Genomic DNA, 12,082 nt, shown 5'->3' with positions numbered 1-12,082 from the left:
TGCATGTGTGAGCCAGCCATTAGGCGTAGAGTGTCACCAGTTTTTGGGTGATATCTGATGTTTCCCTATCTTCTTCATGTCAATGCCTTTTTTCTACTAGCTTCTTAGTATTAGGCGCCAACATCCCTTCCTCCACTGCATTTGTGATCATGTTGTTCAGTGATTTTCTCATGGCATTGGATGCTGTATCTGTGGTTGCCACCTGTTCATTTTCCACTGAAAATATACGCCCTGTGTTCCATTCTGGTTTCCTGGGACCTACACGACACGTAGTCTTCTGACGCAGTGTATTTGAGACTCTTACTGCATTTTTTTAAAAAATTAATGAATAATAAAGTTTTTTTTTAAATTGCTAAAATTATGAATACATGTATTACCGCGTAGAAATGTGGCAATTTTAGACCTATTGTAGCCTTTAAACACAGTAATATATATCATAACCACGAAGGTGGAGATCATGCTCTGACCATGCTGGTGTCATGGCTTCCCTTTTTGCAGGATCCATATTAGGCATAGCATCATGACCAATCCAGGTTTTTTAAACCCTCATTGACTGTTGAGTTTATCAGGTTTCTTGGGTAGAATAATGCCACGTTCTGCGGTGATCAGACCTTTTAAGGGTATGTGCACACAAAAAAAAATACACTTTGGAAAAATGGATCCAACTTTGAACTAGCCCCTTTCAGAAGGGCTAATCCATGTGCGGACATCCACCATGGTTTCCCCTTCTTGATGTGGATTTGAAATCCATGCAGAAAAAAAACACAGTGTGAACATGTCTTTGCAGCAACAGAATCCTGATGGAAAAGGAATAATGCACGTGTGAACAGAGCTTACTTGTCCTAGAAAAAACGAATTGGCTATTTTACATTAGTATTATTGCTTCCATTCATAACAGAGCGGTGAGCACAGGGACGATGAATCCATATACAGTTGCAAGAAAAAGTTTGTGAACCCTTTGGAATTATATGGATTTCTGCACAAATTGGTCATAAAATGTGATCTGATCTTCATCCAAGTCACAACAATAGACAATCAGAGTCTGCTTAAACTAATAACACACACAGAATTAAATGTTACCATGTGTTTATTGAACACACCATGTAAACATTCACAGTGCAGGTGGAAAAAGTATGTGAACTCTTGGATTTAATAACTGGTTGAACCTCCTTTGGCAGCAATAACTTCAACCAAACGTTTCCTGTAGTTGCAGATCAGACGTGCACAACGGTCAGGAGTAATTTTTGACCATTCCTCTTTACAGAACTGTTCCAGTTCAGCAATATTCTTTGGATGTCTGGTGTGAATCGCTTTCTTGAGGTCATGCCACAGCATCTCAATCAGGTTGAGGTCAGGACTCTGACTGGGCCACTCCAGAAGGTGTATTTTCTTCTGTTTAAGCCATTCTGTTGTTGATTTACTTCTATGCTTTGCATCGTTGTTCTGTTGCAACACCCATCTTCTGTTGAGCTTCAGCTGGTGGACAGATGGCCTTAAGTTCTCCTGCAAAATGTCTTGGGAATTCATTTTTCCTTCGATGATAGCAATCCGTCCAGGCCCTGACGCAGCAAAGCAGCTCCAAATTATGATGCCCCCACCACCATACTTCACAGTTGGGATGAGGTTTTGATGTTGGTGTGCTGTGCCTCTTTTTCTCCACACATAGTGTTGTGTGTTTCTTCCAAACAACTCAACTTTGGTTTCATCTGTCGACAGAATATTTTGCCAGTACTGCTGTGGAACATCCAGGTGCTCTTGTGAAAACTGTAAATGTGCAGCAATGGGTTTTTTTTTGGATAGCAGTGGCTTCCTCTGTGGTATCCTCCCATGAAATCCATTCTTGTTTAGTGTTTTACGTATCATAGATTCGCTAACAGGGATGTTAGCATATGCCAGAGACTTTTGTAAGTCTTTAGTTGACACTCTAGGATTCTTCTTCACCTCATTGAGCAGTCTGTGCTGTGCTCATGTCTTTACAGGACGGCCACTCCTAGGGAGAGTAGCAGAAGTGCTGAATTTTCTCCATTTATAGACAATTTGTCTTACCGTGGACTGATGAACAGCAAGGCTTTTGGAGATACTTTTATAACCCTTTCCAGCTTTATGCAAGTCAACAATTCTTAATCGTAGGTCTTCAGAGAGCTCTTTTGTGCGATGCATCATTAACATCAGGCAATGCTTCTTGTGAAAAGCAAACCCAGAACTGGTGTGTGTTTTTTATAGGGCAGGGCAGCTGTAATCAACACCTCCAATCTCATATCATTGATTGGACTGACAACTCACTCCAATTAGCTCTTGGAGATGTCATTAGTCTAGGGATTCACATTCTTTTTCCACCTGCACTGTGAATGTTTACATGGTGTGTTCAATAAAAACATGGTAACATTTAATTCTTTGTGTGTTATTAGTTTAAGCAGACTGTGATTGTCTATTGTTGTGACTTAGATGAAGATCAGATCACATTTTATGACCAATTTGTGCAGAAATCCATATCATTCCAAAGGGTTCACATACTTTTTCTTGCAACTGTAGACATATGGACACCATTTACTTTCATTGGTACCACTGAGATTCCATCAGGTCTTCAGTATTTGCAAAGCAAAAGGAGTGTGTGCATTTTCCCCACAATGAAATGGAAAAAGCAATGAAGAGAACCCTTAAGAGCTAAAAATCTAACTATCCAAACATAAGGGCATACTAAAACATAACTTCTAATGTCTACAATCAGTAAAAAAAAATAGAGCTCCTCAATATGCAAGAAGTAAATACAAAAAACCTAAGCCAGGAACCATGAATAAGGACCAACCATAAACATAAAAAAATGGAAACCACAGTAACAACAGCTGAATAGGGTCTTACCCACCACAGCATTGCTAGATGTACTGGTGCTTCATGCAGTGGAGAAAGCCAATGGTGCTGTCTTTTTTGGGTGTACTATAGAGAATCTATAATAGGCATAGGTTCCCAGAATTCCGAGAGATGCAGGGTCGGGTCTCCTAGGTGGCAGAGGAGGAGGACAATAAACCCTATAACACCCTAAGGTGATAGTGGTGAATAAGCTGTTATGCCCTGAAGAACCTAACCACGGAGCAACCCACCCTGATAAGGGAGTCCCTGTTTGGAACCTTGCCCTAGCATATGGTCCTGTACTCTTTTATACCCCTAATGTGTGGGGGTCCCAGGGTTCAGATGTGGTGATCAGGAGGAAAGCCACCGACACAAAAAACACCCAAAACGGACTGGTTTTTGCCATAGCATCGCTTCCAGGATCACAGTAGATCCTCTACTGCTTTCAGCCTTTGCATTGCAAGGGTTGACAGCCACTGGTGAAATCCACAGCATGAATTGGTATGGTGCAGATTTTCTGTGCAGCGTCTGGATGAATTTTCTTAAAATCTCATTCACTTTGCTGATACAGTACAGTGCTGCAGATTTGCTTATGTGTGGACGTACCCTTACCATTGAAATTGTAGGCTATGAGTTGAGCATTACTTTTATATCCAATAGATACAAAAACGTCTCTTGCTCACTGCTGTATTAACTACCCACTTACGTGATATGGTATGTTGATCCAGTGCCCGGAGATCACATAGACTTTGTGCATGCTCGCTTCTGGGTCACTGCATGTATGAGGAGAGAAATTCATTCTGAGTGCTGCTGTGTGATGGAGTCAACGAGGCACAGAAGATGTGACTTGCTGCATTCATGTCCAGGCTGCTTGTCATCACTTGTTAGTGGATTCTTCATGTGTACAGTGCACTTCTTGTCTTCTACTGTTTTGCACACATTTGGTAATGGCATGGTCAGGAAACCTGGGACATCTCATTAACAGATCATGGGTTGGTTTTTTTTTGTTTGTTTTTTTACTGTCCTTTCCTTTCACACTCGATACCTTTCTACAGGCTGTTATGTCACAGGAAATGCCCGCGGATGATGGAAAGATCATGCCGCGGAGAGTGAAAACTAAAAACAAAACGGTAAGAAAATGACTTTCTTGCCTTTTACAAGTTAAATTACACGGACAATTAGTACTGGACAGAAAAATAATTTTGGTTAAATTCAAATTGGTTAGAAAGCTAAAGTCATTAACTAGTGGAAAGTAGGATTGAGTAGGCCATTAGTCCTAGTTAGAGATGACGAATTTCATGTTATTAAAATCGTTCACGCTTCATTTGGTGGTAAAAGCAGAATTGCGTTATGGATTAGGTTACCACGGACCATAACACAATTCTATGACGGAATGCATAATGGAATGCCTTTAGAGGCATTCTGTTATTCATTCCGTCATAATAGAAGTCTATGGCCTGCATAACGGATCCGTCCCGTTTCCGTTATGCAGGAGAGGACTCCCCTGCATAACGCAAACGGGACGGATCCGTTTTGCAGCCCATAGACTTCTATTATGACGGAATGAATAACGGAATGCCTCTAAAGGCATTCCATTATGCATTCCGTCATAGAATTGCGTTATGGTCCGTGGTAACCTAATCCATAACGCAATTCTGCTTTTACCACCAAACGAAGTGTGAACGAATTTCAAAATATGAAATTCGCTCATCTCTAGTCATAGTAATGAAGACTCATGAAGCTTGCTGAATACGTCCGATTGCTGTCTGCTGAGTGCTCCTTCAGCCGACAGCGATCTCTTCTGACTCCATCATTCACTTGTACGCTTGGCTCTCCTCCCTGAGAACAAAATGATCAGACATGTAGAATCCCACTGCCTGAACTTTTTCACCCTGTTCAGTGAAGGTGGCCATTCATATTAGCTTGATTACAGCTGAACCTGCCGATTTAAGCACGACTGGCCCACCATCTAGAGTCGTTGTCAAAACTGTACCCTGACAGCAGATGCTGAATTTACACATGCCCCATGCTTTTGTTCTCCAGGAGAGTAATTGCCACCAGGGGAGTCGGACAGCGGCTTAGGCTGGTTTCACACTTGCCCTAAACTGTTCCGGTAGAGGAACAATCTGCCGGAGTCCAGGAGTTCATCGTATCAGGAATAGCTGGATACTACCTTTCCCCGCCGGAACTTATTGACTAGCGGGTATCCGACCTGTTTCCAGCATTAGTGCCAGGATTCAAATGGACAAAAACTCTGCTTGCAGTGGTATTTGTCTGGCCGAATCTCAGCACTAATTCTGGAAACAGGCCGGATCCCCGCCAGGTCCCATTATAGATAATGGGGCCTGGCAGTTTCCGGCTATGCCGGATGCAATGAACTCCAGCAGGCTTTTCCTCTACTGGAACAGCCTTCCGGAACAGTTTAGCTGTAGTGTGACACTAGTCTTACTAACCTCTCCCCATTGAGAACACAAGAACACTTATTTGAGCCCAGCATGCATGGGCATGGGGAGGAATAGCTGTTGTCCAAAGAAGCCTTTGTCCGACAGCTATGTAAACTGTATGGCCGGCATTAAACGGTTGCAAGTTTAGTGTAGTTGTAGTGATTTTGTTGGTTAACTAGTACTTGATCACATTCTACATACGCCTTTATCCCTGGAGGTAGCCGTACATGCCCATTTACACCTTTATTATATATCTGTTTTGTGGTATGTATTATCCTTTTGATGGCATTCAGGGAAATGCTGAGAATTTTTTTTCTCCGTGGCTTCTCTGTATCAGCTCTACCCCAAACGATTGCTGTGGGTTTCTGGTAGGAATATTCTTATGAGGGTGCTTTAGTGCAAATTGATATTGTCTGGTGATGGCCGACCCCAGAGAGAATATTCTAGACATTTAAGGTTACACTGCATCTGTAGGATTTCTCTTTCACGTGCACACTACAGACCCTATTTATCGTCCGCTATATTCAAACTTTGATTGACTAAAGTAACAGAATGGTTATATCGCTTTTTATTCCTTGGCTGAAAATGATTAAACATTCCAAAAGTTGGAGCTAATATTCATTTTAATATGAACTATGATTTGGATCGTTAGTTCTAAAACTGTAATTTGAATTTTTCAATTGAATAAAGAGCACACGTTGATGTGCATACACAAAATCCTAATGCCGTGTCTTTAGCAGTTTGGGAAATTGAGACTGGAGCAATTTCATTGACCGCCCAAGGCATTAGAATTAATAGAGCCGTAACTGGTTCTGTTCAGCGTTCCCTTATTACGTTAGTATTCCATCGACATGGTAAATGAAGGTAATGCCATTTATTACTGCACAAGGTAATTGCTCCCCATTATTAAAAAAAACATTTGCTGCTACTTTTCTTGAGATGGATACAGGTAATGGAAATTAGGAGCCACAAATGCCTGCTTCTTTTAATACTAATTCTAGTCCACACAATTTGTGTTATACCAATTTAATTCCAGAAAAGTGTGTAGCCTCGAGTTATTTTTCCAGTTTATCTGTCTCAAGCCATAATAGAACATATACATTTAAAGGGATTGGGCCTATGGACAACATTTATTACCCATCCACAGGGCAGATGAGAAATGTATGATTATTGGGTTACGGCTGCTGGAACCTTGAGTCCCCTGTGTGAATGGAGCAGTAATGCGCATGTTTGACCACCATTCCAATCAGTGTCTATGGCAGTGTTTCTCAACTCAGGTCCTCAGGGCCCACCTGCCGGTCATGATTTGAGATTATCCCACAGAATGAATACCTGTGTTAAGTCCCAATGCATTGATACTAATTATATCACCTACTTAATACTAAGGAAATCCAGAAAACATGACCGACAGCTGGACCGTTAGGAATGGAATTGAGGAACACTGGTCTAAGGGACTGCCAAGTGGAGCCTCCATCAGTCCCAAAAAAAAGAAAATGGATTGATGGTCACATAGAGGACCCCCGTTCTCATGATTGGTGCTGTTTCCAGTGGGTTTCCGTATGTGAATGGAGCATTGGCTTTCTCCATGACTCCCTTAGAAGTGAATGGATCGATGTTCACACAGAGGACTTGAGGCCCCCATTCTCTTAACCAGTGGAGTTTCCAGTGGTTGGACCCCCAGTGAACATACATTTATTACCTATTCTGCTGATAGGTTTTAAATTTTATCCATTGGCCAGTCCCTTTTAATAAAAATGCTTTCATAATCAATTTTTAGCATGGTAATCTTTACTAAAGCATATGTATTATTACTAGGGGTGCACAAGTAGGTATACACTTTAAATAATATGTAGATATAGATATAAATAATAAATATATCTAAATAATAAGTTAGAAATAAATATATATATATATATATAAAATGTATTAGGTATACAGTTCAAATAATGGTTTTGTTGCTCAATAAACCATTACGTTCAATCCCTTAAAGGGGTTTTCCTATCACAGACAATGGGGGCAAATCGCTAGGACCCACACCTAACCTGAGAACGGAGCCCCGAAAGCTGCGAAGGCGCACTGCGCATGCGCAGCCTCCCTCCATTCATTTCTATGGGGACTGCGAAAATAACTGAACGCTGGCTCGGCTATTTCCGTCAGCCCCAAAAAGATGAATGGGAGCGGTGGCCGCGCAAGCACGGTGCGCTCCCATTCACTACTACGGGGAGAGCGCTTGATGGTGCCCCGACCCCGGAAAACCCAGGGTCCTCTGGCCACCAGCTTCCCTGCTCCGTTCTCAGTGTACCTGCACCTATCAGACAATGGGGGCATATCCTAGCGATATGCCCCCATTGTCTCAGGTGGGAATACCCCTTTAAGGGTGTATTAGGCCCCTTTCACACGGGTGAGTATTCCGCGCGGATGCGATGCGTGAGTTGAACGCATTGCACCCGCACTGAATACCGACCCATTCATTTCTATGGGGCTGTTCAGATGAGCGGTGATTTTCACGCATCACTTATGCGTTGCGTGAAAATCGCAGCATGCTCTATATTCTGCGTTTTTCACGCAACGCAGGCCCCATAGAAGTGAATGGGGTTGCGTGAACATCGCAAGCATCCGCAAGCAAGTGCGGATGTGGTGCGATTTTCACGCACGGTTGCTAGGAGACGATCGGGATGGAGACCCGATCATTATTATTTTCCCTTATAACATGGTTATAAGGGGAAATAATAGCATTCTGAATACAGAATGCATAGTAAAACAGCGCTGGAGGGGTTAAAATAAAAATAAAAAATCATTTAACTCACCTTAATCCACTTGATCGCGTAGCCCGGCATCTCCTTGTGTCTCCTTTGTTGAAGGACCTATGGTGAGCACTAAATACAGTTACAGGACCTTTGATGACATCACTCCGGTCATCACATGGTACGTCACATGATCTTTTACCATGGTGATTCACCATGGTAAAAGATCATGTGACGTACCATGTGATGACCGGAGTGATGTCATCACAGGTCCTTGAACTTTAATTAATGCTCACCACAGGTCCTATTCAGTAAAAGAGACAGACGGAGATGCCGGCTACGCGAGCAAGTGGATTAAGGTGAGTTAAATGATTTTTTATTTTTTTTTAACCCCTCCAGCGCTGTTTTACTATGCATTCTGTATTCAGAATGCTATTATTTTCCCTTATAACCATGTTATAAGGGAAAATAATACTATTTACAGAACACCGATCCCAAGCCCGAACTTCTGTGAAGAAGTTCGGGTTTGGGTACCAAAAATCGCGGGTGTTCCCGCAACGCACCCGCACATTTTCCCGCAACGCCCGTGTGAAAGAGGCCTTACCTTGGCAGATTTTATGCATGATGATCGCCAATAAGCGTTTGTAGTAACGCTTGTTAACGATAGTCTAATACTGCCGCCAATTGCCCTTTCAACAAGCAAATTCTAGGCAATCCAGATCTTTTAACATGCTGAAGGCATTAGTAAGTGCCTTGTATTAACTTTATCTACATGATAAGTGCCATTTGCTGAAGTGAGCCACCCCTTTAAAGTACAGGTCATAATCCATGGATTAATCTTGGCCGATACATTTTCAGCCATAAACGTTGCATTAGATGACCCAAAGATCTATGAGCAACCAATCAAAACTGTCACTTATGATAGTGCTCTTCAGAAATTAAATATATTTAGGCTGTTTAAAAAATCTCCCCCGTATACCTACTTATGCACCCCGTCCCCCGTATTGTCTACTTATTGTCTATTATCTACCTCCACACACATAATAGTAATGCAGATCTGCAGTGTACCTGTAATCCTGATATATATATATATATATATATATATATATATATATATATTGATTATACATTATAATATGGGAAAGTCATCATTAGAAGAAAGAAATAATCACATGCAAGAAAGTGTAGATTTGAATGAAGGGAAGTTTTACACATATACGTTGCTACAGAGTTTAATAGTGCGTCCTGGGAAGCAGCCCTTTGTAGAAAATACCTATAGATAGCAGTGGAAACGTCTGTCTGTCTGGAAATAAATGAATGCGGTGATGTTCAATACTTTTTTCTCCTTAAACCCTGATCTGGCGGCGACATTGGTCACAAATGTAGGGGGAAATGGTAAGACCAATGGTGTGTTTGTCGTTTGCATGTTTTCTTCCACAGATTCAGCAAATTCATCATCCGCAGAGCTGTCATGCTTTATCACTACCTCACTTACATTGCTTTACAAGCATGACCTATCTATACACGGAATACATATTGTCCGCCCTGCCTGTGATGTCCCAGTGGAGAAATCATGGCTTATTCATAGTAAACTGGGAAACAAGTGTTCATATCCAAATTCTTCCATAAATAGGTTATTGAAAAAAAATAATATATATATATATATATATTTATTGTATTATCTGAGAATAATAACTCCCAGGGATATAGAAGCACAAAAGAAAATAATTTCCAGCTTACTATGACAGAATATTCCGATATTTCACAAGAATGTTTCCATCTGCTCTATGCAATAGGCACATTATGGTTTTTAAGAAGTCTGTAATGAAAAGAATTGTCTTTTAATGTTACCTCTTCCTTAAACCTTGTCTCTGTCTGATAGAAATGGTTGTAATAGTATCGTCTGGCTGTTTTCTCATTGGCTTTGGCACAGCTTACCACTCACTTCGAGGAGATGGCTCCTGCATTCTCATTCCTCACTGATGTGGATTTATAAGAATATCACTCCTTTTACAGGACTTGACTGCCTTAGCAAAAGAACTGAGGGAACTTCGCATTGAGGAGACCAATCGACCAATGAAGAAGGTGACGGACTATTCTTCATCCAGTGAGGAATCTGAGAGTAGTGAAGAGGAAGATGGTGAGACTCAAGATGGAACTGTGCCAGTTAGCGACATCCCACGTCTCATGTAAGTGCTGTAATAGTGTACATGCATGTTAATGGACTGCTGCCAAAGAGCAGCATTTTCTTAGTCTCATCATGTAGAACTTTAGGCATTATGGCTATGGAGGAAGGAGGAAAATGGAGATTTCCTGCCTTACAATCAGCAATGGTATGAAAAATAACATACTATAAAAAAGGTTCCATAGGAAGAGGTAGTGGCTAGTGCACCAGAGGTTGCATTGACGTAAGCTCTAGAAGAAGTACCAAAACGTTCTGCTAAGATTTGCAATCAGAGAGGATGCACAGTGTGAGCCTCTTATCGAACCCATCCTTTATTTTAGCCCATTCACCCCTGATAAAAATCCAAACCTTTATAACACTAGTAGGAAGTGCAAGTTGTGGTTCAAAGACCGGCCATTTAGGATGACCTATCCCACCACAGATGGCAGTAGGAATCGTTCATTATTGGAATAGGAGGCCATTGATCTTGCATGTTGAGGATGTCTGAAACCTTTATATGGAGCTGTTCTAGGGATGTGTTCACATTGAGATGTAAATCACACACACCATATTCACTAGTGTCCTCCTGACCCCTTTGCTTTTTGTCTGTAGACCAACTGGAATGTCTGGAAATAATGAGCCATATAATACAGGGATACCGAATATTGAAAACTCCCAATCAGAGTCATTCAGAAGTAACTCCAGGGAAGGGACTTTGATGATACGAGAGGTAAGTTAAATTCTGTATTAACACAGCTTCGTGATTATTTTACATTCCTACATTTTTATTGGTTTCCAGTTGTAAATTTGACTGTGCAGGATAACTACGTTTATGCAGTATTTGAATACTTCAGACAACACCATTTATGTTTATTTTTGCAATTAAAATTGGAAAAGGGCTTGATTTGAATCTTATACACTTAAAAAATGTTTATTTTATTTTTGGGCCCCCTAAGAGACTTGAACATGGCTTTCGATTGCCAAAACCATAGACTGCAGTCATTTATTATAGCAGTCTGTGGAGCATGTGACATCTTTTTAAGCCGTGCCACAGGTAGATATAGTATTCAACAGAACCATACAGCTCAACATAGTTTTCCTTTCAGGATCCCAGGAAAGCTGGGTAGCAAACAATATAGAGCTGTAATACAGATCTGATGAGAAGTGATGGCCAGTTCGCCGTGTTTGCGAACTGGCCATCACTGCTGATGAGTACTGTAACTACATTTCTCTTTTGCTACCATATTATGCCATGGCTTGCCATTAGAGATGAGCGAATTTCATATTTTGAAATTCGTTCACGCTTCGTTTACTGGTGAAAGGTGAATTGCGTTATTGATTCCGTTACCATGGACCATAACGCAATTCTATGACAAAATGCCTTTAGAGGAATTCCGTTATTCATTCCGTCATAATAGAAGTCTATGGGCTGCATAACAGATCCGTCCCGTTTCCGTTATGCAGGGTAGTCCTCTCCTGCATAACTGAAACGGAACAGATCCGTTATGCAGCCCATAGACTTTGATTATGACGGAATGCCTCTAAAGGCATTCTGTTATGCATTCTGACATAGAATTGCGTTATGGTCCGTGGTAATGGAATCCATAACGCAATTCACCTTTTACCAGTAAACGAAGCGTGAACGAATTTCATAACCAGAAATTCGCTCATCTCAACCAAATAGCTAGCCAGATTTGCCTTTTAGAGTCCAGGGAAAGCTGGGTAGAAACCCATCAGAATCTGTAATAGAGATTTAATGAATAATATATGTGGGGTTTCTCTCCGGTAGACAGGATTAGCGGACGCAGTATAGAGGCAACAAAAAGTTCTTTGCATCAAACAGTTCAGTGTTTTATTCACACTTTAGGCAAGTGACAAAACAA

At 41.2% G+C, this 12,082-nt stretch overlaps 1 protein-coding gene across 8 annotated transcripts in view; it reads left to right on the top strand.

The window, feature by feature from the left end:
- Positions 1-12,082, top strand: part of TNIK (TRAF2 and NCK interacting kinase) — a 335,955-nt gene that overhangs the window by 290,285 nt on the left and 33,588 nt on the right. For all 8 annotated transcript variants that reach the window (XM_040428231.1, XM_040428228.1, XM_040428235.1 and 5 more), the window contains 2 exons: positions 10,052-10,224; positions 10,812-10,929. In XM_040428231.1, coding sequence (XP_040284165.1) covers positions 10,052-10,224; positions 10,812-10,929 — 291 coding nt within the window. The remainder of the gene's footprint in view (positions 1-10,051; positions 10,225-10,811; positions 10,930-12,082) is intronic.

This window comes from Bufo bufo, chromosome 4 (assembly GCF_905171765.1).
Source record: "Bufo bufo chromosome 4, aBufBuf1.1, whole genome shotgun sequence".
Classification (NCBI taxonomy): Eukaryota; Metazoa; Chordata; class Amphibia; order Anura; family Bufonidae; genus Bufo; species Bufo bufo.
The sequence above is the reverse complement of the archived record's forward strand: the minus strand, read 5'-3'. Positions and strand labels throughout refer to the sequence as shown.